This window comes from Acipenser ruthenus, chromosome 23 (genome assembly GCF_902713425.1).
Source record: "Acipenser ruthenus chromosome 23, fAciRut3.2 maternal haplotype, whole genome shotgun sequence".
Lineage (NCBI taxonomy): Eukaryota > Metazoa > Chordata > Actinopteri > Acipenseriformes > Acipenseridae > Acipenser > Acipenser ruthenus.
Genome location: NC_081211.1, coordinates 3,780,186 through 3,807,937, shown reverse-complemented (window position 1 = coordinate 3,807,937; position 27,752 = coordinate 3,780,186). Strand labels below are relative to the sequence as shown.

At 36.8% G+C, this 27,752-nt stretch overlaps 1 protein-coding gene across 3 annotated transcripts in view; it reads right to left on the bottom strand.

Annotated features, from left to right (window-relative positions):
* Positions 1 to 1,827: 1,827 nt before the first annotated feature.
* Positions 1,828 to 27,752, bottom strand: part of LOC117413453 (ephrin type-A receptor 7-like) — a 111,369-nt gene continuing 85,444 nt past the window's right edge. The window contains exons 8-18 of one of the 3 annotated variants that reach the window (XM_058997495.1): positions 26,307 to 26,415; positions 21,199 to 21,294; positions 18,271 to 18,326; positions 15,023 to 15,148; positions 13,849 to 14,034; positions 10,139 to 10,200; positions 8,878 to 9,081; positions 8,131 to 8,280; positions 6,940 to 7,133; positions 6,441 to 6,605; positions 1,828 to 5,204 (exon numbers count right to left, since the gene is read on the bottom strand). In XM_058997495.1, the coding sequence (XP_058853478.1) occupies positions 5,090 to 5,204; positions 6,441 to 6,605; positions 6,940 to 7,133; positions 8,131 to 8,280; positions 8,878 to 9,081; positions 10,139 to 10,200; positions 13,849 to 14,034; positions 15,023 to 15,148; positions 18,271 to 18,326; positions 21,199 to 21,294; positions 26,307 to 26,415 (1,463 nt within the window). In that variant the 3' untranslated portion in view covers positions 1,828 to 5,089. Of the gene's footprint in view, positions 5,205 to 6,440; positions 6,612 to 6,939; positions 7,134 to 8,130; positions 8,281 to 8,877; positions 9,082 to 10,138; positions 10,201 to 13,848; positions 14,035 to 15,022; positions 15,149 to 18,270; positions 18,327 to 21,198; positions 21,295 to 26,306; positions 26,416 to 27,752 lie in introns of all 3 variants that reach the window. The other 2 variants (XM_058997493.1, XM_058997494.1) reach the window with 2 other exon arrangements.

Here is a 27,752-nt window from a genome sequence, read left to right as displayed (position 1 = left end):
CCACTGAGAATAAGCACTGGAGAAGAAAAGTTCACAAATTCTATAAAGCAACTCAGATAGCATTTAAGAAAAATTAAAAATGATAATAATACCCCCACACTTGAAGAAAACCTCTGGAGCGATTGTGCATAATTGAGGTATGTGTCCCTTATATTTGTAATTAAAGGTGTCATAATGTATTGTTTTACATTTAGTAGGGTTTTATGTTATTCCAGGTTTGTGTCAAGTAACATTCCATAAATGAACACTGTAAACAGCGGGAGGGGGGAGCAAAGTGATAAAAGCAATGGCTTCAGTCCCAAGACCAAATGGGATCGTTTACAGTTTTAACTTTGAGAAGCATCAGGAATTTTGTAAAGGCCTGTGAGGGCTGTTAAGGGAGACGAGGGGAGTATGACATTCTGTTCAGACAATACTTATTAAATAAAGAGGTTGCACTTGGCCATGTAGACAGACATTACTCATTTACATACCAGCAACAAGGACACGCAGAGTCATTCTGAAAGGGATAATTGTTTTGACACTATCAGTGCAGAGAGAAGGAGTTCCTGGCACCTCACAATGCCTGGAGTACACAAGCTTCATTTCCCAGCTGATTCTGGAGAATAAAAATGGGAAAACAAACCCCGACAGCTTCCAGGCTAGACTGGCCTTTTGCGTACCCTGCCACACAAATTAGAAGAAGAAACACTGCCAGAGTACTATGAGCCAAACAGAAAGAGACAGCAGCTGTTAAGGGACTAATATGGAGCTCTGTGTCTCTGGGTCTGTATACAGGAGTGAGTTTGATGGCAGGTGGATAATATTTGAAGAAGGTATCACAGGGTGCTTGCTGTCTGGGGTCTTGTAGGCAGTGCTGTGTGTCATGCATTGTACAGTATGTCAGGATGACACTGGGGATGAATAGGTTTTACAGATGAAAGAAGAGAGAGAGACAAAGAGACATGCAATGTTATTTAATATTGTCTTAAAATATTGCCAGTGTTTCCAATAATTGTTAATATTGACTGTCTCAATTATTTACAAGTGTGAAATCGCTTCAGGCAAACAGGAAAGAATTCAGAATATTTTGATGTGTGGTGCACATAGTCAACAAGGTGTGGCTGCCCAATTCAACAGAGAACACCCTAATCTGCATAATATAAGACAGTGATACCTGACTTGTAGGACAGGCTGTGGGTTCTGACATAGTTTATTTGTTTAGTTTATTCACTTACACATACATTACAAATCTGATCATTTATCATTCCAGTTGAACCAACGGGTTTCGAGTTTCTGTAGAATATCCCATTTGGAGAGAAGCTATGGGAGATGGGAGAAGCTGTGTCTATCTTGGGTGAGTTGGTGGGCTTTTCTTTAGTTTTACATTTTGCTTAATGAAATTCATACAAATTCCTTAAACTCAAATAACCATTACGGCACCAGCTAGGATGCAAGACCTTATGCAATTTTTGGACAGATCTACGGAGCCAGCAGAGGGTGAGAGATATGATAAGCAGCTCATTTAGGTGGAAACCTCAGCAGACCCACCAGAATGAGGGAGTCTCTATTGATGATTCTCTTAGCCAACAGCATATGAGACAAGCTGTCCCAAATTCATAGAAATGTTTAATATTATCTATAGCTGCATTTCAAATGGAACTACCTTTTAAAAGTGCCATTGGATTGACTTGACAGCTTGGCAAATAATGGATCATTAAAAGTCCATGTTTAACACAGCCCAAGCTTTAAGTGCTAATAGCTTAATAACTGCAACAAATGCTAATACGTGCTTTAAAGCAGGACAGCAAGTGTGTGCGCAAACAGGAATTTAATACGAGAAGCATCTTGTATAAGCAACGTTTAATAACACTTTAATATTGCAACAGTAAACTCTGATCTAATAAGTATTAATTATCAAAAGAATAACAAAAATGTCAAAAGTCTTTATTCTGAAACACTTGAAACTGTCATTGAACTCTATGCCTAATTTGAACAGGAAAATTGGTACACAGTGGACAGTTATTATTATTATCATCATAATACACTTGTTCTGAAACAACTTATAAAAATAGATTGCATTTTGAAATACATATTTACATTATTTACATAGAGGTCATGGATATCAAAAAACATAGAAACTTGAACCAGCTTTACCCTGGGGGGGAAAAAATAACACACACACGCACACACAAACTAACAATACAACTGGAATCCATATATATATATATATTGTGGACAGTAAACTGTCATGTGCTAGACTTTACTAATTCGTTGTTTCTAAATTTCATATTTTTTGATGTGTAAGTCAGATGGAGAAGTGAAGAAGGAGTACTGTATTTATAAAAACAGTTTAATTGGTTTTATTTTAAGTATTACCCATGTGTATTCATGACATTGCTTGTTTTTGATGCAAGATCACAAAGATATGGTACCACATGCATTTTCCACTTTTTGGGTGTAATTTATGTAAATCACCATATAGCTTTTTTTTTTCTTCTTTTTTTTTAACAAATGTTTGATAATAATCTAAAAACTATAAGTAACAGCTGTTTGAGCCGTTACAAATTTAGTGCAAGTTTGTGACCAGTTTGTCCAGTTGAGCTAAGTTTGAGCACCTATTTCCATACCTCAAATGATAGCTACAGTGCTGTATTTTGCTGCTATGGATAAATCATAAAATGTGTATCTCCAACAAGCTGGTTTAAATTTCTCTTTTAGCACAGTGACTATCTAATACAAAAAAAAGATCCTTAGGATCTTTTATTTCAGTATAATGGTTTTCCTTTAAAATGGCACATTTACAGTTTTTATATGCAGAGACAACAGGGCACATGTAAAGTATATATATTCTACAGCAGTATACGGTTAAATGGAAACACTGACCTTGATCAAAATGTCTTTTCTGGAGCAACCAGAATCGAAATTATAGTATAGCTTTAATAGACATTTTTCAAACAGAAAGTGCAAATCATGAAGCAAAAATATACATACGCAAAACACCCGAAATACATACCGTAACATGTTGCCCTGAGTTCTCCAAAACAAACTGAATTTCTCTTATCAACGCCTTTAGTCAAACAATACTTGCTTTTACTTGCCAGTACTGACAAATAATCCAGACATGATTAACAGTCTTCCCATGCAAAACCAAACAGTGTAGCAAATATGAATCAAGTGAGAAGCCCTGAACTCTGATATCCAAGATCTGTGAAACCAGCCATAAGACATTAAGATCTGAGCAATCTGAAGCTGCAAAAGAGTGTGTGTGTGGCTTGTGCAGTAAAGTACCTTATCAGTCATTGATTTTACTAGAAAACAAATCTCCTTTGTCACAGTCTCTGCATGTAGAGTGACTTTCAGGCAATGTCCGTACATACTGTAGCCTTATTTTGTCTTAACCGACATTTTGTTAGGTATACCTAGGCTCAGAAAAAGAGTCGTTCTGCTTTACAACAACCACAATGCCATACCACTATTCACATTCATTTCCGATATTAGATATTCTGAGATTTGAGCCTGCAACCACACCAAGCCTAGGATTTTGATGTCAGATCCTGGAAACCAAACCAGGCATGTCTAGTCAGTACTGAAAATCCATCCACGAGTATGAGAGGCTACATTGTCTTGTAATAACATATAAACATATTGAAGTCATAATGCAAAAATAAACAAGTTCACGCAGCCTGAACAACACTGTCAAAACAAACATTCTGAAATTGTAGAAGATAGGGGGCAATGCAGTAATAATGCTTTATTACGTTTTATTGCAAATGTAAGTCTTACTACCAGTCTCATTTGACTAATGATGTGCCATTCTACCCTGTGAGCTCTGGCCTACCTTTGATTGTGGCCATTTGTCATGGCAGAGAGGTTGTAATATCTTTGTGAATAGGATCTACCTATGTTGCATGTTCTTATTAACCATCTCTTATTATGTACAGGTCTTATAGTTAATGGTATCTAGGTACCTGAAAGCATGTGGATGTAATTGTAACAGGCCTGTTTAGTATGCATGCACACAACAGCATTTCAGCTGAGCGTTGGGCAATATTCACATCACTTTATCCTGCATAGTAAGCTAAAGACGGTTGTTTGAAAAATCGAGGGGCTAGAGACCCCCCTCCCCTCCGAATTGTACTTCATACACATGGGAATACTAGCACAGAGAACACCTTACATTGCACATTCACTCTCTGTGTGTGTTCAAATGCTAATGGTTCATTTTCCTGTAACCAGATGCTCTAGATATCATTTAATATGTTGCCTATTTACATGACGAGTGCTAATTGGAATTACTCTTTCAAATGAAGTCAGCAGCACAGACTATATATAATGTTTGCGCTTAGTAAGAAAACTGGAATAGCTTCATAAACACCTTCCAAATATCTCCAAGGTCATCTGCAGACATCGGTAGCTTTGTGTACACTATTGTTAACAAAGTTATTTCTTGATCTTGTCACCTCTCTCACGCACACACACTAAAGAGTTCTTCTCCAAGGTAAGTTTCTTTATTCAAATTACTCAGATTTGTTGTAGTAACGTCAGTATTGTAATAATTCTTTAAGGACGTTCAAGTCCTGTAATGTATGGCACCTGCTCAAGCAAACGACAGCCGAGTTTAAAAAAGCAACATAAATAAATAACTAAGTATGTTCTGTAAACCAACTCATAGTACCAGTTCAAGGAGAATATACATAGTGATCTGCTTTTTGAGGGAACCATCTCTTTTACCAGTGAATACTCAGATTTCCAAAATACAGAACCAGAGACTTGGAAAATCTCTGGGCCCTGTAAGGTTAATCCATTGTTCTCTTCGAACCTAACATTCTTAGGACAGTCAGAAGTACATTATTTAACCCATATAATGAACAGAATGAGTTAAGAAATACAATCTGTACCGTTGCAGAGCCAGTGCAGTGCCACAGGTTGCAAAGCCCGCCCTCACTATCACAGTAACATGAACCTGGGTTGGTGATAAGATGCTGCAGTAATCTACTGCTCCCTTTTGCCTGGTTGCCCGGACTGTCTTGAGTTGCTGTATGGACTCACACAGCTTCCTCCCGTGGCAGTTAAGTTTTATCAAGTGATTTGTCCCCCGGGGGGGGGGTTACACCTGGACCCCTCGGCCGTGCATCTGTATGACTTGCGCTCGTAAACTCTGAATGGCACTCAGGATCAGCTTCTGATGATCGACAGAAGTAATCCCCAGACTCATCACATCTCTGCACAGATAACAAGACAGACAATTTAAGTGATTTACAGTACATCCATAACCAGAAAGGATATTAAAGAAAACATATTTTAAAAAAACAGTGGCTGGTATGGTTTATGACCGTAATAACTTTTAAGAACGTGAAGAACACTTTTTGCTGTACCAGCTAGTACATTGAGATACAAATTACAAAAACAATTAGACCCTACACAATTGGAAGTGTCTAAAAAACCAGCTTGTAATTAATTTAGTGTGCTGGAACTCCAAGGGTTAGGACAGCCTTTTGACAGGAAGATCTTGAAAGCTTAATAAGTAAACATTTAGAGCTGTCAGGGAGTTGGGTTTAACAAAATAGGCTTGCAACTGTTCTCAGAAATCAATATCAGCCAGCAACATTACCCAGGAATGGAAAAACCTAAGTAGGTATGTTGGTATATTTAGGGGTAGATCAATACTTTAAATCTAAGAAAGCGTGACCATTATTTTACATGTCTAACTACGCTGTAATTAGTGTAAATGCATGTGTAGTAACACATGTGTAAATAAAGTGTAACTTAAACCAATCCTGGCAACTAAAAAACAGTTTGTAATTAAAACATTACAGAGTAATATTTAATGTAAAGTGCTACTGCTACCAGTACAGCTTGTGATAATCAGATGTTATACAGTAGACAACACCCCTCGGGAAGCAAGCAAAGTGTTCTGCAAGACGGAGCTGACCACAGACACAATATGAATCAATCAATAAATAAATATGGATTACTTGCCATGGCGCACGTGTATCAACATATGAAATGAACAGACTACACAGAGACTATGTATCTATGATAATTTTAAGTCATACGTATTTCCTGCCATGTTTTAAATAACCTTTTTCTGTATAGTATTCTTTATTGTATTATATGTGTGCTATATTTCCTTAATAGTGAAATGTGTACAGCAAGACAAACCCAGCTTGTGTTATAAGTAGTTCAATTGTAAATCAGAGATTGTAAATATGACAGCAGGAAATGCAAAGCTCCTTTTAGCCTTAAACCTGTGGCCAATACCAGTCACACTTTAGATAGATTTAGCTAGGAAATAGGAGAACTGGTTTATGTAATACACAGAACATCTAAATAAAAGGCACATTCAATAGAACTAGGATAGCTTTCCTTTATTGAGTAAATTCTCAGTGTTGACGTAAGTGTCATAAATTCAATTTAGTGGGACAATTGCTGCTTCTTCACCCTCCCACGGTACTTACTGGACTGTCATTCGTGCTACTGACTCCAGATAGCAGTACCCAGCTGCTGTGAAGTTGTCTTTGTATCTGCCCATGTCAATCGCCTCCAGCCACTCTCCGACCGAGTTAAAACAGGGGAATGACGTCAAGGTCCGCTCAATAAGAGGAATGGAGGTACTCTGAGGTCTGGAACTCAATGCATACAAAACAAAGTTTATTTTTTATTCTTTGACTTTCTGAGTGCATGCAATCCTATAATATGCTATGATTTTTATATCTGAAGCTTCTAACATGCAGTAGGATTTACAATAAAGTAAAAAAAAAAGTGTTTTTCAAATGTTTCTACATAACATAATCAGGGGGTCTATTTTGATGCAGGTCCTAACACTGCCTCCATTCTTTCTGAATGAAAAATGTTCTAACATGAATCGATGACCTGCAGGTTGATGGCAAACTTTAAAATTGTGCTCATAGTTCTATTTATACATTTTTTAAACAGAAAAAAACAGCTTCTTCTTACCTTGTGCGAGGAACTGTGGATGTTTTTATACTTTCTGGGTTCCGAACCATTTTGTTTAGGATACTGTGGATCTGTGCAAATTTTGGTCTTTCGTTTTGATCTTTCTGCCAGCAGTCCAGCATTAACTGATGAAGTGGTGTGAGGCAGTTCATAGGAGGTGGCAAACGGAAACCATCTTCGATTGCCTTAATTACCTGCAGAAAACATGACAAATGTCAGCCAGCAATGTACTTAGAATCGTATGCTGATACACTGTATTTAAATGTGCTAAGCTGTCACTGATTTCCTAAACATTCGTCTGATCATCACAAAAGCCATTCTGCAGTATCGCTAGCTCACAGAGTGTAATGTTGTGTAGTTGCAAGCTATATCAGTTATTGTCCTCACTGATAGAAAAATAGATGGAATTCTAGATTGAATATCATCATCAGCTGCCCAAAGGTGCCAAGAGTAATTCGCATTCTTTTTTGCAGAAACTAGTAATAATAAGTGCTTGGCTTTTCCATTTTCTTAAGCTCGATATCATTCTAATCTTTTCAACTTTTTTTCTCGGTTTGAATCTATATCAATCTAGACCAAGCTATTTATATTTATATATACAGTATATATATATATATATATATATATATATATATATATATATATATATATATATATATCATTCTCTTAGCTCTTAAAAGAAATTAGATACACCAACTATCTACAGTAATTAACCCGCTTGAACAGGTTCAAAATTTAATTATAAAGCAGTTTCAAACATTAATAAATGTATAAAGTCAACTGAACAGTTTGTTGCTGAGAATTATTTTGAACGACTTCTAACAAACCTATTCATATTAACAGAACAGGTGTAGTGAACCGCATACACCATGGGGCTTGATAAACTGTTTTAAGTATTAAGACATGTATTTCAATGTGTTAATAGGCATTACTAGAAAGAAATCCCATCCCAGAACGTCTTCAGAGCCTCTGGCTAGTCATTTTTAAACGACAGAGAAGCACTTGAAAGGCGACCTGGAAGACATTCATTTGCCCATTACCTGGAGCTAACTTTTATTTCAAAACAATCCAATTTAATTAAATGCAATTTCAAAAGCACGCATGATGATGATTCATGTCTCGTACTTGAGTTCTACAAAATGACATTGTTATTTTTGTGTATTGTTAACTCTTTGCTTTTCGAGCACTCACATCCTGGTTGGACATATCCCAGTATGGCCTCTCGCCATAGGACATCACTTCCCACATCGCTATGCCGAAGCTCCACACATCCGAAGCTGAACTGAACCTGTGGTACTGGATTGCCTCTGGAGCTGTCCATAGGACGGCACTCTTCCCACCCTGCGGAGGAAAGCACACGAGGGAGAGAAAGACTCTCTTTAGCTTTTTTTTTACATTCCCTTCAGAACTAATGCACCAGTAATGCAAAGAATGAGGGCACTTTAGATAGTATGTCTGCCAAATAGCCACACAACTGACAATATGTTCACAGTAGTATCTTTTTCTAAAGTATGGGAAGATAAATGCGGTTCTCTTACAAACTAAACATGTTTTTTTACACCCTTTTTTCATACCAATTATTCCAGAAACAATCACGGATAAAACGCTACTTTATATAAATAACACTGTAGAAATTAAAATAAAACTAAAAGAAAGCTGAGAAATATTTGTCGTAGAAGTTTATTTTAGTATTCTTACATATACCACCAAAACATTTTAATAAATAGTACATCAAGGTAACAATGGATTTGCAAAAGTCTGTAACGATAATGGTAACTTACTTAATTTAACAAGGTTGATCATTTTGTAATTAGTCCAGTTTCATATGCTCCCCTGAATCTTAAATTACATTTCTTGTCTCCTAAACTGGGATATTTAACTTAAATTTCTACCTAACTGAAAGAAAGTGGATAATCCAGCTCAGTGTCCTTTCCTTACCAGAGTTGTGTAAACTGCCTCTATTTTATCTTCTCGTGATGGTCTGAATCCTGAAACTTTGCATACCAGGTTGCTGTTGACTAAGATTGTATGGGCTGCAAGGCTTTTGTGTATATAGCCCATCTCGGTGAGATATTTCATTCCAGACGCTATTCCACAAAGCATCCCAATCAACTGAATCACAGTAAACTGGCCTTCATGTTTCTGCAACACACAGGGACATGATTAATGCAATATTCAATTCATGTGTAGATCTGCATACTGTAGCAGTGTAATTCCTTAGGGGTTTCCCCATGCTTTCAATAACCCATAACAAACCACTGCATATTATTTAAAATCGTTATGCTCATTTCAGGATATTATAATGATGCTTTAGGCAGTAAACACTTCTTTATCTCACATGCACAGCAATGTTATGTGCATAAAAGAAAAGAGGAAAAAAAATACATAATTGTTTGTTTATAGAAACCCATTACATTTCCCTAGTCAATTATTATCTTTTAGTCTCAATGTATTAATTTGTATATTTATTCACCCCCCCCCCCCCCAGATTATTCCTCATTTTTAAATGTTAGTCACTGTTCAGTGGACACATTAAACTAATCTATAGCAAGGATGTAATTGTAGTGCAATCACATCCTTTTTAATAATGTAAATACACACTAGACTAATAATGTAAAGACACACTAGTATTTGCTTACGATTGTAAGTCGCCCTGGATAAGGGTGTCTGCTAAGAAATAAATAAATAAATAAATAAATAAATAAATAAATAAATAATAATAATAATAATAATAATAATAATAATAATAGACTGTAAATAAAATGAGGACATGCCTTAGTCTGCAATTTATACACATTTATTGTGTAATGTGACATGCCATGTGATTCACTAGACCTATATAAGATGTGTGAGAGTTGCGTGCAGCTATTCAGGCAATCATGGCAAAACAGTAGCCCATGCAAACGTCTCGTCCCTCATCACAGTAGCTGCATTGCTCAACATGTGCATCAATTCATATCCGGGGTGTTCCTGGAATTGCAACGTTTGCAGAAAACCTCTGGTTGATTGCCCCAGATGTGTGCAACATACTGTGACAAGCAACAGATGTGCTATGGAAACTTTCAACACCAGACAAGACACACCTGTTTACACTGGAACGGTGAGCCTGGAGTTGCGTGGTCCAATCACATAGCAAGGTTTATCTGCTGATTGTCAGACAGTCAGCATGCAATGTATTTTTACTGTACTGTACACTCACCCGTAGAAAAGAGTCCAGGGCCCCATTTGCCATGCACTCAACAACAATCATCATTGTGCTTCCTGCCAACAAGATATACAGCACTGTTGGGTTATCTGATAGGACTGAATGATTTCAAACACAGTTTGTTAGTAGAGCTACCCTTTGTGAACGATGACTGATGAGTTTCTATGCTTGCTTCAACTTTTAAACAAAAACAAGGGTGTGTAATCCATTATTCCTCTTGGAAAAATATGATGTGTGGTGTTCTGGCACAAATTATTATTAATACTGAGGTTACTCCATTTCAGCAATGCATTTATCTATGTCTGTAGTCATCATTTTGGGGGTCTGGGTTTCATGATATTTGAAGCTGCCATCTAGGGCCAATGGGGGTACATTTAACAGCTTTGTGTACAACGAGTATCAATATGTTGGTTCATTGATGGAGAACTTTATAATTAAAAAAATTAATACATAATTGTGTAAAACAGAGACTCATGGGTAAACTACTGTACTATGATGTTAAATTAATCTCAGCTATCTTTCAAAGAGCAATGCTCAGACATCACCCTTGAAATCCATCAACATTTTAAATCCCCACAACATTGTTTTATCGACGCTGCTGCCATCTTACTGCACAAGTAAAGTAAAACTGCAGAAACGAGATCAATTATTCATGTAAAAGTGGTTAGATCTTTAAAGAGAACCTTATTTAAACTTCCTATTTTAATGAAGGTTTTAATAGCTTTTAACTAATCCATTTCATTTTTAAAGAAGAGAAAAATCAATGAGAATGATGTGTTTGCACATGGCAAGAGTCACAGGGATTCTGCATTAGCCCAAGATAATGTAAGCGGATCATTTCTCTTTCTGATTATCACAGTAGGAGCGTTAATTTCCACAGTGTCATAAAACAGAGTTTAATTGTGAAAGATGTGTTTATGAATAAAGGAGCGGATTACTCCGTCAGAAAATGGCACTGTAACATTTCTCCTAATATCTGACACCAATTATCCAAGCACATTTTGTTGAGACGTGGATTAAAGAATAACATGGTGGGATTATCTCTATTAAAATAGCAGATGTAAAATAGCATGTTTTTTTGCTATACTAGCAGTGATTTCAAACAGATTCACAGTATCCTCTGTAGATAACTGCTTGTTACACATAATTATCATAATAATAAACTTTGCTATACATTTAGTCACATGTGGTTTATTTTTAAAACTCCACCAGCGATTCCCTTAATCGCTCTCAATTTGTTTGTTAATTACTTTAAAAATATGTTGCTTGCTTGCTCAGTGGGCTCTGGTCCCATGTCTTAAGGAGGCAACAGATATTTACGTAGTGTTAACTCAATGATGGTTTAATGTGTGCTTATTAACATTTCTGCATGCTGTTGAGGTACCCAGCTACAGCAGCAATTACTGAATTATGCAGGTTTCTCATTTGCCATTTCACAGTATTGCAAGTTTTCATTTTTCACCTCCTGTCAGTTTAACTGTTCAACTCTGTTATTCTGATTCAATTTATTCATCCACTCTGTGCTAAACAACTGTATTTGAACTGGACACACTATACATTGTTGTTCTATCAGAAACCTTTTGGTGAATTCATTGAGCATCATTTAATTTATTAAATTTGTCCCACTGAAAACTGGGGTATTAATGAGAAAGAAGAAAAAAAACATACACTGGAGAAAGATATAGCTGTGAAGACGAGTACAAAAATCCTTATACATTAAAAGACTATAAATGACACCATAATCAATTGCTGACAAGTACACTGCTTCAACCCGGAGGTTGGATAGACACCCCAATCAAACACAATCACTGTAACAGTTTGTCTCTGTGGCTTCACATTTAATTTATCTTTGGAAGAATTAGTTTCCTATGTGTAATGCTGTGAAGAATTTACTGATATGAAGGAAATACGATCATTAATAATGTCTGGTCCTTTTCTTGAAAGAAAAATTGCACCCAGTTTACCATATATATATGCATGTGCTTCCAGTGTGTCATGCAGAGATTATAGCAAGCAAATAAATAAATCAAATTCACTTCTACCTAATGCTAGATTGCAAACTAGCTGGCACTGTATTGTAAAGTTGTCATGGAAACCAAGGGCCATATTACAAAAGCATCCAAAGTGACATTCTTTGTTTATCTTCAGAGATAGAATGTCCTAACTACAAGATCAGGAGAGTTAATATTACAGAAAACGCTCTGCTACCTTATTTTCCTATCTTAATTTAAGATAGGAAATAGCATATTACAGAATGTTTATAACTTTGTCATTTCCTAAGTTTCCTAAGTTTCTTTCTTAGTTTGCAAGATTTGAACAATCCAAGCAAAAAACAAAAAAAGAGAAAATGATGCACATTCATTATTGTTGTTGTGCTTTAGATTTTAAGTTTTGTACTGCACTAATATTTCTGGGCTACATGTAAAGTCTAGATCTAGCCCCACCTCCTGAGGTGGTGGTTCGTGTTATGTACAGGACAGCATGGAGTTGGACGCATTCACAAGTTACTGTCGGTGATTGTGATTACTGATATTTGAAACTTTACTGAGTAATAAGATATGAAGTATTCTGTGTTGATTCTGTCGTGCTATTGTTCTGTAATATGTTCCCAGAAGTTTAAATATCTTGCAATTCAAGAAGTTTACAAAAGCCCTTTGGGTTTACTCCCATAATGTTTAGTACATAACCCACACTATGTAAGCCTAACAATATCTGGTGCACATAGGGCATATTTTACAGAGAATTTAAAGCATAATAATAAAGAAAAATAAAATAAAACAGAAGTTACAGTAATGACTCAATGTATAGTATGAAAATATACACAAATATGTGTTATACACCAAATATTATGACTTTTTCAACCCTACCTGAGATTTGACTATTTCTTGCCAGGTGGTGTAATACAAGAAGGATTCGGATCAGGTTTTCTCACTTACAAGCAGCGTTCGAGCAGCTCTGACATGCATGGCTTATTTGTAAACCTGATCATAAACTGATTGCCTCTTCTAATGGGGATCTCTTAGCAAGAACACATGATGGGAGGGAGATGGAAATTGAATTCCCATGTCAGCGACCCTCCAAGGCAGCTTAGGGACCTTGCTGTTGGCATCATGACAAAGCTCACAGTAGGGTCGCTAAGGCTTCACCTGCTAGCAAGCAACTCTGTTGATAATAGGCTGTTGATAAGTACAAGCTGACTTAATAACTTTGATAAATGTTGATAATGAATGCCAGCAAAAGCGTCCTGGTTTAATGGATTAAATGAGTTTTAGAAAAGGCTTTACAATATGATGTTATACATCTTATTGGGATATGCAGATTGTGTACATGCAATGTTTTAAAGCACCTGCTTTTTTTGTTCCACATGGTCAGATTAAAGCTATACGATCACAGTGAAAATCCAATAGTGCACAGGAAATGATTATGTACCAGAAAGCAGCATCAGGTTTTCTTGGAGTGCTGTATTTGATTTTTTTTTTTTTTTTTAACTTAAGCAAAAACCAAAAGATCTTCATCACACAAAGAGTGCTAATGTTGTGCTAGTGCTAAAATGCATCTGAAGTTTTGGTTAATATTTATTCAGTGGTTTCTCTGCTGGCTATTGTAGGGTTGTATAAAATACTAAATCCAAAACAAACAAAAGCTAGCCATAAAGGGGCAGAGAACAGATAATAAAAAAATAACAGCCCCCTCTCCCCTCTCACCTCGAGTGATCACCCCCTCCAGGCGGAGGATATTGGGGTGGTCGAACTGCCCCATGATGCTGGCTTCTGTCAGGAAGACACACTTGTGTTTCTCGGAGCAGCCAGCCCGTAACGTTTTGATGGCCACAGGAAGCTCTCTCTTACTGGGCAGCTTCAGACACCCTCTGCAGACCTCTCCAAACTCACCTGTACCATTCACAGAAATATAAAACGGGAACACTTTCAAATACTGACCGCAAATTCATAATGATTCCAAAACATTTAGGTTCCCCTTACCCCTCCGTCCGTCTCTAATGAATTCACTGTTTATTCTTCATTAGTTCATACCCTCTTACTCGCCCACCAGGGGAATGTGATAAGTGTTCATTCATGCACGAATGCATGCCTTATGCATGTGATCAACATCATCTGTTGCAAAGGAACATGGAATGAATACGGATCATTATTCCATTGGTGAATTAACTGGACTAAATTCAAAATGAATTACTTCAGAACTTGGAGGAAGTGCAAAAGATATTCAGGTGTTATTAATCCAGAATTTATTATGAATTTATTATGGTCATTATTTTAAAGTGTTGCCATCAGTTAGTTTTCACTACCAATCTATCATTGCCACATTTACTAACTGCAACGAACGGTGACTGTAACTCTCTTCTCTTTTCCAGTTTCAGTTGGATCGCATCAGCTATATGTGTAATGCTGCTTTCCCTGGGTCTAAGACATTCGGTCCAAATGCATTCTAGAATAGCAAGTGGTATCCGTGACGACCAAGCCTGGTCTTGGCACCAAGGTGTCTCAGCCTGAGTGCCCTGCCTGGAATTCAGCGCCAGTGTGGACAGAATAAGGTCAATTGTACAGAGCTATTTATCTCTCACAGCATGACTACTGCTCCAAGCTGTAATGGGAACAGCTCTGTTATCAAATTCATCTTTCACTCCCCGGTCTAGGCTTGTGGCTTTTAATCGAGCTTCATTTACAATACTGCATTATCAGGCTGTTGCATTTTATACGAAAGCAAAAACTGATGTCTCAACTGTAAGTGAAGATGGATGAACCTGTATGCCCATTTGGGTAATTTGAGTTTAGCTATTCAAGTTTTGCCTAAGATTTTTTTTTTTTTTTTTCTTCAATTGTTTGATGTGGTTAAGACAGTTAAATAAACTAAAGTAGTTACCTGTGCTGACGATTCTCTCTATTTTGATACTGGAATTGTCCAGTTCTTTGGCAAACAGGTGGACAGTTTGGATAAGGTCTTCACAGGTGTCAGGATCAATGTATGTTCTTCTGGTTGGAATCTTAACTGTTAAAATCAAATACGTAGAATTATTAGTAATAATACTTTCCGCTGGCAAAATTTATCAATGGACCTTCTTGAGAGCTTTCTGATATTTCCATTCTCGTAAACTTAGGACTGTGCAAAAATTACCAAATAAAAATTATTTCAGATTTCACAATTATTTTCACGAGGAGGAAGAAAATAACAACTATTTGAGAGATACACAAAATGAATACAAATGTGAGAAACCACAGAAACTAATCAAATTCTCAACTAACATGCACCTCCTATTATATATACCGCTGTATATATATAACGCGCCTTGGATACAACGCTCCTACAGCAGGTCTCCCTATTCCCTATACCAGTGATTCATGCAATATTTCTACAGTAAATAAAGTACTGGTGTTGTTCAAACTGTAAACAACTTCTCAGTCTAACTTCTGATTCTGTCTCTCCCTTTTGATACAGTATCTGTACTGAAGAAAAGCTACGCTGGCACTTTATAACACAGACATCTTATTCAGCTTTCGTTTTATAACTAAATAAATATTAGGCCTATTACCTTTCCTAATGTATTTACTTTTTTTGCTGTGAGAGGAGCTGCTCTCCTTCTCACAATTGCTTTGCTTGTCTGTTGCTTCGACCTGAACTCCCGACCGCCGGTTTAACCAGGTTATTTATAGTTTAAAAACTGCAAATTAAAATGATCCACGAGAGGGAATGTTACCTTTTTTTTTGTAAAAAAATATAACGTTGATTACATGGTGCTTTATGCATGGTTAATTCACAGAAAGTTACATTTTTGCTTCAATATATGAGAATAATAGAGAGGGAGTTATTTTATTTTGTATTTTAGTCAGATGTATGTTGTTATGTGTCCTACGGCGCCCCCCACCCCCTCCCTCGGTTATAACGCTCATATTGTGTGTCCCCCAAGACCCGCGTTATAGAGAGGGAGCACTCTGTGTGTGTGTGTGTGTATATATATATATATATATATATATATATATATATATATATATATATATATATATATATAGATGTAATAAACTATTGGAATCCACTTGCACTTTGCCTTGTTTGCCAGCTGTTCTCTGTATCTCTTTCAAGGAATCAATAGATAATTGTGTAACGTTGCTCAAGAAAAGGTCCCTTTTTCTTTCCTCCATCTCATTCCTATCTCCGTCAAATACAAAGTCTTGTAATCCCGTCGGTGATTACATTCCTTACAGCTCACGTCACGTTATGATGTTTGACCAATGGAAGCAATGCCTGTTTCACTTTTTCTTAAAGGCTTATTGATTAAAGCCTGCCGCACAAATAATACCTGGAATTGTGAGAGGCGAAAGTGCAATTAGAAAACTGAATTAAAATTGGCAAAACTGGAGAAATCATTACTAATAAAGTAGTTATTTAATAGGAGCAATGGTTTCTGAAATGGGTTTTGGACTGGGAAGTACAAAACCTGTAATCATGTTCGTGTTGGAATAGGATTTCTCATAAGATGTATTCCGTTACATACATAAAAAATCTCTAGGCAGTTTCAGTCACAATGGGTAAGACAGCAGACTTTACAGCATTGGTTACCAAGTGCTTCCATGCCCAAGAAAAATTATCAGTGCTGAAACTCACATGCTCCTTTGGGCTTTCATTACCTTAATCGACTAAAATTACCATTTGAAAATGCCAGAAATGAGTGCACAGCTATTCATCATATTCTGAGGTGCTGGGAGCCTTCGAAGGTGCTACTAAGGTTAAATGGGCTTGGATTACAACACTCTTATCAGTTGAATTTGACAAGTGCATTTCCTTATAAAGTAGTCAGTCCTTTCAGTGGACTGGTCATTTATTATACAGCTTTAGTCTAGAGAGAAACTGTGACCTCTATAATAATCAGATTCTATCGCTGGGCTCTTGAGCAGACACTCCACTTTGGACGCAACTGGCACACACCAGACATCAAATAAAGATATCAAACCTGACATTTAAAGCGCATCTCGACACAGTTGCCTGTGATGTCACTCACACTTTGTGGCCACAGATGGATGCTCTGTGCAGCTTATTTTCTATTCTGATGTGAAAAGCAGACTCTCTCTCTCTCTCTCTCTCTCTCTCTCTGTCTCATGTAAACCTTCCATGAAAGGCCATCAAAGAATGGACAGAATAATTTATGCCCCTTTCAGTGTGCATGCAGAATCCATCACCCTTTGACATGCAGAGGCCCTGCCCAAAATTGTCTGGCGCACCGTGTTCAGCGTCTGGGCTATGGAGTTGTCAAGTCTTGCCATCTCCTGGGAGTTTTATTGCGCAGACACTCTACTCAATGGGATCAAGCAGCATGAGAACACGCTTCAGAAGACACGCTGATACAGTTATGAGGAACATAAAACATTTTTGGATCAGGATGGAGGTTATTAATTAGCAGGTACTCAGACTTTTTTTTTACACACACAGACAAAAACAAGAGTGAAACAGTTGATCCTTCATTTAAATGTCAAAACGTCATACTCTCTGTAGACTGGGACTGTTCAAAAGACGTCAACTGAAACATCAAAAGTCAGCTTTGAAGGAAAAAAAGAAGATAAATGCATATGGAAGTCTGTAATATATAAAACTGCCAATGTTACAAACCCCCATCTGTGAGTGTGTGTATCAGTGGAAATGAAAAACAAAACATATAAGCTAATCTGTAAAAGCATCAGTAGAAACTATGTGGAACTATCGGATACTAAATTAAATGCAAGGAATACATGGACTGTAAAACAACCCACATTTCTTTAACGGTGGGTGGATCCCAGAGATTTAAAACCTGTATATTGTTTAGTGGATAATTTTTACGGTGGTTTGGGGAGTTTTTCATTAAGAAACTGTAAAACATTTTACTTCTGCCATTTTTAAAACATCATTTACTGGGTATAACTGCCAGATTTTTGCCAGGTTTTTTTTTTTTTTTTCTCAGATGTCAATAAGTAAGCCCTAAAGTAATTTCTGAATGTTGGAAAGCAATGCTTGTGACAAGCTGTATATGTATATATACATATACATCTGGACATCTGAGCAAGCCTCTGATCATAATCTTGAACTAATATTTGATTGCCAAATAACTGGTGTGCTTGGGGCGTTAAACACCACTGCATACTTACACTGGAAATATAACTCTTCATCCCCATCTTGGCTTGCTTTGCTGTACCCGCATTGTCTGCAAGAAAAAGACATTTAATGAACATCATAGCAAGTTAACCGTGTTGTAGATCCAACCAATACACATGTCAGTTACCCGCAGCAAAAAAAGCAATATCGTTAATATCGCTCAACAGCAACAGGCAATTATGAAATGGAGAATTAGCAGCATTTGTCAGATATTTTGCATCCACAAAATGTAGCACAGATCGATTTTGCCAAAAACACAATTCAATCATTCCGATATTCAAGCACTCATCAGCAACTTTTACAATGTACAATAAAAACACTGGCTTTCCCAACGGGCCCCTTTTCCTTTACAATTTGAATGGGAGAAACAATAATTAGATCTGCAGCAATGGCTAGATAATCGAATACAGTGTTTTCATTGTAAACTGTGATGCAAGGTTTCAGCAATTTGTGTGGCTTACATACAGTGCAGGAACCGAAGTGATTATTTTCGTATTAAAATTGCGGTCAACATTTCGTTTTGTCCGCAGAAACCTCTTAAAACTCTTAGCAACTGGGGTTTTTATGACACTTTAAATTGGTCTTTTAATACACATAACAATGCAAGTTCAAGGAAAGCAGTTCATATTGACAAAAGAGCTGCGGTAGACAGCCAAGAAATGCACCCAGTAGCAACCGAAAAAAAGTAGTTCATGCCTTTGAATGGGTACACTGGCCATCAGTGGCGATACTGAGGAAAAGTAACATGTGTATTAAAACCCCTGAGATGTTCCATAATTCGCACATTTCTATTCCCTGTCAAAGTGCTCAATTATAAGTAGTGTTCCGCGTTTCCGGTTTATTCCGAATTTTACTGAAAATTACAGGATTTTTTTTTTTAACAGGACGTCGGGTTTTACTGATTTACACCTGATTTTTGTCTATTATTCAATATTTTTTGGTACTATTTTCTAGGAAATACACAATATTTTAATTAAAATGTTGTTTTATTTTGACTCCGACATTGTTATAAGCAGCCCTACACTGTTTCCTAGGATACAGCAGACGTTTAGACGTCAGAGGATCAAATAACATTCAAATGTGGTTCTCTGTCATTATCACCTGATTATGTTGGCCAATCAAAGTCTGATTACTGTGGCAATTGCTGGGCGTGGTACGACTACTAACTTGATCAAAAACTAAATTGAAACACTTACACGAAAATACAACATTTTTAGTGGATGAGGAATGGGGAGAAAACATAAATCAGTTTATGAATATTTAAAAGAATCCAAATGTTTCGAAGTATACAAAAAGAAAAAATAACAGAAGTGGGTCAGATGAAGCAGAAGACGCATAGCACTGCAAATACTGTTTCATTGAGGTAGATGTTCGCGCTGACAATAAAAGAACATACAGAAAAAGAAGCGACACATTAAACCAAAACAATAAAGTGAACTGAGAGACACGCAATCAGTTTATGAAGCTTTTAAACACGCTTTAATAAAAAAAGACCGCAGAGTGACTGTGTTAATGAGTTTGTCATAGCGCTCTGCTTTGCTGGACAGCCACTGTTTATTGCACAGATTCTGCTCATCATACATGCCAGGGACATTAAACTTAATCAGAAACCAGAACTGCTACGCATCATATTCCACAAGTAAAGTGTGTATACTGATATTTTTTCCATCCGATTTTTACCGATGTTTCAATTAAAAACTGTTTATTACCGATTTTATCCCTATTTTAATATATGTAAAATAAACTCCGAAAAATTCCCGAATTTTTTAAAGATAAAAACTGAAAATGCAGAACACTAATTATTAGGTATACTCAAACTATACAGCAGCAGTAATCTGTATGCCTGATATTTTTAATGGATGCTTAAATGAAAATGCATCATGTAATACAAGGTGGATTTGCACACGGTATAGCTAGGTCATAGCAGGGGTAAACTATAATAAAAAAACGACCAAGGTATATCCCTGTTTAACAGATTTGGAAGATGCAGACTTGGTGAACGTTTTAAATCTGAAATGTTGGCAGGCTGCTGGATGATGACATGCTAGTCATGCTTTTGAGCAGGAAAAAACCTGCAAAAATAGTATTTTTTAAAAGTGAGAAGCATGCCTGTGTCTGGCAGAGAGCTTAGGAAGGTTAGTCAAACTAAACGGAGAGCAAAAGACAAGAGGAAAATTAACAGGCTTTTAGAAAAAAATGCTGTAATACTATAGGAGTGGGCTTTGGAAATCATGCACAAAATGACTATGAATGTATGGCTGATGGTGCACATTTGCTTCTGGGAAGCAGTAACTACCCACCATCAAAAACCAAGAACCAGTATCTGTGGCGCATGCCTTTTCTCAACAGCTTTTTGCTAAAGTTGTCTAGAATCAAATTCAAGTAGTGCAGGAATACATAAGCGATTCAATCTCGAGTTGCTGTTGATTGACGTAACCCAGAATCTTTTAACATTGAAAAAAAAAATTATGAGTTCATACAATTGAAGTATGATTCATTTCACACATTTAGTGAAGATGTGCCAATTAAATATGAAAAAAAAACACTACTCCACAATTGCAATGCTGTCAAGTCAAAAAGTAGATACTGTAACTGCTGAGTGGGCTGACTGACAAGATGATCTGTGAAGATGAAGGGGGGGGGGTTCTTTTGTGCGGTGGGGGTTGCCTTTAAGATGGCACTTAAACAGAGAAGCAACCACCTCACACATCTAGGTTTAGTCCACATTCCACATTCTCAGTCAAGAAACTGCAAAAGACCCCAGGTGAGGACCATGCAGAGCATTGGAATATATTGAGTGGGACAGATAAAAGGGAAGGTGAGTGGAGTTGAGAGCTTGATCAGAGCTGGCACAGCAGGCACATCTATTTCAATGGAGAAGGTGGTAAAGGAAGTAAGGAAGAGTGTAGAGATTCATGTACCTGTGAAGCTGTATGGAGGCAGAAGGAGGTTGTGAGAAGGAGGTGGACAGCAGGACCACACTAGTTGGAGCTATATTTGAAGGATTGAAGATACTGCTGAGGAAGAAAAGGAATGTCACCTAGGATGTGGAAAAGCAGGGTGAACAATGCATGTGTTCTGTCATGTTTAACCAGTTATTTAAAAGCCCAGGGCAAATAGTCTGCTGGGTTATAAAAGATGAGGGAAGAGGTGACAGTAGAATATGTTGCATGACCTAAAGAGGAAAACTTGATCACATGAAGAGTAGGCAAGGTGGTGAGGACAACTGCTAACCATTATGGGACTGACGTGAAAAAATTATGTTTTGAAGAGGTGGCCACCCAATGGAAGGAAAGAGTATTGCAAAGAAACCTTTGGTGAAGCCAGGGTGGCAGGGTTGATCAAAATCTAAGGAGCAAGACCTGAACGCACACTGTTGTAGAGCTGTGGTTACACAGATCGACCATTGTTACTAACCAGACCTGTTCTGCAGCACACTAATTGGAATCAAATGTGGAACTTAACTCAATCTTAGGCTGTGCATTAGGATACCTCCTGGACATTTTTATAAGGAAGAATTTAAGTACTGTAAGATGATCAAAGCTACTAAAGCATGATTATAATTAAATTACCCTCAGCTCCATGGGCTAATTACAAGTCCCAGTGATTTGCTTTTGGGCACAGCTCCATACAATGCGCTATTTAGGTCACCTGTTCATAGGATAGTTTTACTGCATTAAAAAAAAGTTACATTAAACACTAAAGCAAAAGTTCTCCTCTTCCAATTCTATTAAAACATTTCTCCTTAGCTTAAGAGATTTATTACCAAGTATCAAATGGTTTAAGACAAATTACTGTGACCCGCACAAATCGTATAATTTCTAAACTTGCATATTAAAAAAAATAATTAAAACATATTCATGCTGAACACGTAAGATGACCCAACAGAGAAGAATAAAGCATTACATTGCCTTTTGTTCCAGTATGTTTAATATTAATTTGGACACAGACTGATTAGAAACACATCTTTCCATATGATTTAATTTCTAAAAAGTTTGATTAAAAAAGTTTTGCGTTGCCTTATGTGATAAAATAGTATTTGTTGTAATCCAGAAATACAAAGCTTGGGTGACCACTTGGCTCCAGGTTCACCAGGACAGTTTGGGTCAGTTTAAGTCTCATTGCATTGCATTCTGGTACTTGTAGTCTTGCCTCTCTTAAATAATTAATTAGATACAGGTTAAAAGTCCTGGAGTACAATGGGTTGTGATTTAAAAAAATAAATCTGAACTGTCATATTGAACCATATGGCACCCCAATTAACAAACCACAACAATTGAATAATTATTGATGAAACTCGGTCATGCAGTGATCAGCAAAATAAATAAAATACAAGACATAATAATCAGGCTTCAGTGCCATTAAAAACCACTTAAGACAATTCAAATGGGATCGCGTAATTAAGCATGCATGCAATTATTTTAATGGTTAATTACCATTACCAACTAATAATTAAGAATGTGTGCCATTCATGGTCAAAGTGTTTTAATAACTATTGCCCTTGAGGATGCAAAGTGTGGTCAGACAGTGAAGAAACTCCAACGGAGCCATTCAGAATTACAAAACAAACACAATGATAGTTTGGATGTTCGCTCACAGAAGCGCTGATTTATTTTATGCTTCACTCTGGTGATCACAATCTTAAGTTCTTCTGTGGAAATGAATAGTGACAGCCATATAAAAAAGGCAGAGATTCACGACGTAGCCCTCCTATTAGGGTCTCATGATGCAGCACTGCCATTGTCTGAGTGTCGTGCTGATCAAAGATGTTGCTTAACGGGCTGCAAAATCAACTACAAGTCATTTGAAAAATTGGGTGAATTCAAAACGGGTTTGAAAAGAGCTGTACTGATTCCCTCGACAAGGCTGATATGTTGAAAAGACGTTGCCTCTCTTTAGGATCTATCAGAACATTAAGAACTGCCTGACTGCAGAGTCCGTTTCTTTACAATCGGACCCAAATTACGTGGTAAGAAGCTTTCAGGTAGTAGGACGTGATTTAATGTTAATCTTGTGGCCTGACTATAGTGCATTTATTTGAATGGCCAATTAACATAATTACAACTGATTGTATCAGTCAGGACAGATTTGAAGATGGTTTATATTAGCTTCAGTGCCATTTTTAGCACCCCCCCCTACTTTATCATTGTGCAATTGAACTTTTAATTTCTAAGTTTGTATGCACTTTGAAAAGCTGCAATACTATTCGCACCAGTCAGAACCCCCCATGATTCTTTTCCAGTATAGAGAGTCCCTTTCCAGTTAGAATATTCTACTAGCCTGCTTTCCTGACACAGTCTGTGGAGCAGGTTAGTGAGTTTTAAGATCCCTCTGAAGGGAATACTCCACCAGAGAGCACTGCAATGGACTGTTCTATGGTGTGGCATGCCTTCAGAAAAGTTGAATCGGTGTAATTTTGAGTGGAATGTGTCAGTCCTCAGTTCTACACAATTTATTCTACAAAACAAACTCATAAATGTATTTGCATCTATTCTTCCTATTTAGGATCAAAGCTACCCTTCTAACAGTTTTCTGTCACAGTTAAGCTGATCAGTAATTTTACATTTTTCTCATGGTTGGACTATACTGTAGTTTGTCATATACATATACCATACCTCTAATGCTTTACCATGCTTTCACTATGCTTTATTACACTATGATTTTACTATGGTAAACTTGTATATGGTAAGCTGGGACCTGTCTGGAACTCTCTCAGTTTTAGCTGACCTGAATTATAGACTGTTCCCACTCCTCGTGATAACCAGATCTATCATGTTTCATGACAACATTTACTGAATGATAGACTGCGCTCTTTGCTGTATATTCTTAGATCAGAATTAATGAACACCATTTCACACTGAGTCGGTTTAATCAATTTTTATCAGAAAGATTAATGCTCAGGTTGGACTGTATTTCATTGGAAAGGGTTTGGAGGAACTCTTTTTGTATTTGTTTTAGAGATTTTTTTGGGGGTGCAAGCGCATAATGGCAGGTGTTACAAAGCTGAGAATGAAAGGTATTCAAGGTCAGCTATGGCATGGGTAGAAACACATCTCATACACACATTTCTGTTGCATCTATACCTTCTGGAGTCTGACTTTTAGCTACACTGTATGTAACCCAAGGCTTACAAGTCATGTACAGAAACGATTAGTCCAGTAACGCTGATGAAGGCATTACCTATAACATATGCCTGCTATGCTTAATTTCTTGTAGTTTTTATTTAGTGACTGATTGCTTACTGAATCGGTTTCCACACAGACCTTACAAAGCCTGCTGTTTGACAGACACATTTGGCCTTTGATGCCAGTTGAGTTGGTTTGGTCAACAGCAGCCTAGACCTGGCCTGTCCAATGAATGGCTCTTGAGCCACATATGGCGCATTAAGCCCCACAGTATGACTATTTAAGGAGCATAACATTACTGAAGACATACATCTTGACAGAGACACATTTTAAATGGTTTTACTATAAGAGAACATTGCAGTACTATTGCCATGTTATTAGTATAACTAAACATTAACACTTTTAGTAAAACCCTATTATTTATTTGAATTTCTCTTTTGCTGCCTGAGCCAAAACAAATCTTGTAGTTTTAACAACCCCTTGCTGTTGTGATTAGCAGCACTAGTGACAAAGATGTAGGTTTTCATGAATAAAGGTTTGAAACTACTGTTGACAACAGACACACTCTATTTGATTGCATTGACTGCCTACTGAGAATATATTCCCAAAGTAGTGTCCTCATTGAAAGTAGCATTTCTGAACTGGAAGACAGTAGTGGGATTGCACTGGCATTATCTTTAAGATGCTGGAATCACAAACACCACCTGTTGCAAACAATAATAAAGCTAAAACTCAATTATTCAACTGCAGTAAATTCAGAAGAAAAATGATAATTTAATAACCAATTAAACTCTTAAACTAATAAATTAGACAGACCATTAAACTAAAGCGCATGTCAAATTAGGCGATGCATTTCTGAATTATTTTTACCAGGCTCCACAATTCCACGGAGGCCAGGATTGGGAGCCCGGGTATTACTTTTATAACAATCATATGCTCCATATTGTTCACACTGCAGTTTGTAATTCCAAATGTCACAACAGGATTGGGATTTCACAAGTCCTCATATTTTAAAACCTCTGATAGTTGTATTTCTACTGAACGCATTTCACTGCATGGTTTTTGAAGAAGAATTGTTTCAACAAGGTCCTGACTTGTGTGGATTTATCAAATTCCCAAAGGAAAATAGACTTTGTTTTACTGTAATACTAGAAACGACACTGAGATGCTTGTAACAAACACTAACAAGACTTAAACACACACGATTCACAGTTATTATTGAATTATCTAATATGTATTCAATTTCCCTTTATTACAAATACAAAATAGTTGATCCATACAACATCAAAGTATGGTAACCAACATGTGCAATATTTATTCTTAAAAGTGATTTACGCTGTGCCCTGTGCTCTGTGCTCTCAGTCTACCTTCCCATAATGCAGTGTATCATGGACATGGTGATGCCTGAGGACTCTGACATCATTCTTACCACTGCTTCAATCATTAAAATAAACCCCCATGACTTAGAAACGTAACATTTACTACACATAAACAATATAGTTCTAGCCCTAATCATAATGCATAAAAACACTTGACTAAAATCATGACGACTGCTCACAGACAGAAAGCTTGTTCTGTTTCAAGGCTTCTTCATTTAAACACTGATAAAAGAGCAGATATCATATATATATATATATATATGTGAAGTGCTTTTTTGTACTCACTTTGTGTTTGAACCTCCTCAACAAACTACTGGCATGCAAGGCTTTTCAACAATAAAACATAATATTTTAAAAGCAGTCGTGCCCATCTCCGGACATTTTGCCGTCTTTCACATTTCTTCTTGATGTTTATGAGCCTTCTATTCCATTCAAGCCTGTGCGCTGGAACCAAATGTAATGACAAAGTGCTTTGACTGTGACAGCTCATAATAGGAATATGATAAAGGAATGGTGCTCTCTTACCTTCTCCAAATCATTAAACCGACTCCCATGGAAAGCAGCATGATGAATGCGGCTACAGACACCACCACAATGACAATGACAGGGTTCTGTTCGCTAGACGCCAGAGCCACTGCAAAACGAAGACAAATAAATAAATACATATATAACCGCTATTCATTCAGACTACATTTTATTGCCTCTTATTTTCAAATTTACAATGCTGGCTGTGACTAATTTATATACACTCACCTCAGAGAGCTTGCTCTCTCAATGCTTTGGCAATGCACCATCTTTCTTATGGGCTCTGAATAAGGGTAGCTAGCCACATGAGTGGCTGCTAACCTATTTTCTTTCCAGAATTTCAATGTGGAATATAAAATTGATACTTCTGACCCAACCTTTTCCCAATTAATGATTATGTCACAGTGCACCCACATAAAATACAATTTTATTTAAAGGTACATTTTCAGATGGGAAGACCAAAATGATATCATAAACAGCAAAAGATATAAAAAAAAGCAACCTATTTAAGAATTCATATTTACAACCCAAATGGTTTTAAAATGAATCTGTCAGGCGCAGGTTGAGCTTTGCCATCAATATTTTAGTTTAGTTCTTGCATGCTGGCTATGGGCTTTTATTCCACACCACTTCATTATGCAGCAGTTTGAATTGAAAATTGAATAGATATATCATTGGCCATTAGGTAAAATGGGCACCTGTATTTAACCCTTGTGAATTGGGTTTGCTCTGAATTCCCTGTCAGCACCAGTAAAGCAAGATGTCATCCTTCAGCTAGTTTTACTTTCAAAATGTACACTGCTATTAAACTTTACAGTGTATAAATGACATTACCTGCCTTTCTATAATACCTAAAAAAAACCAAACAGTGGAACATTTAAGGAGGCCACACTTGGATATAGAACTGTATTGAATTAATTTCATGCTGAAAGTGTCTTCAGTGTGGTAAAAGGAGGCAATTTAAAGCCTTGTTAAACGCCACCTTTAAAAATCATACTGAGGGAGATCTCATTCAGATTTTTTCTTACAATTTAAACGGCCTATGGAATGGTACTCTGCTTTATTCTGATTCCAAGCGCTGTTCAATATACTGAGACTGAAATGATTAATATATATATATATATATATATATATATATATATATATATATATATATAGAGAGAGAGAGAGAGAGAGAGAGAGAGAGAGAGAGAGAGAGAGAGAGAGAGAGAGAGAGAGAGAGCTGAATTAAAAAAAAAAAAAAAAAGGAATACTTAAAATGATGTCATTTAAGCTTTCGGTTCTTAAGGAGCCGGTGAAATGTCTATGCAAGTCAGAAAGAGGCCTCTTACAGCTGAATAAAGACCCGGACGCACTTGAGAATGAGATCATTCAACTCAATGAGATTTTCTTGGTAAAATAAGGAGGATGCGCCTTGAAGTACATTATTTAATACATGTATTTAAA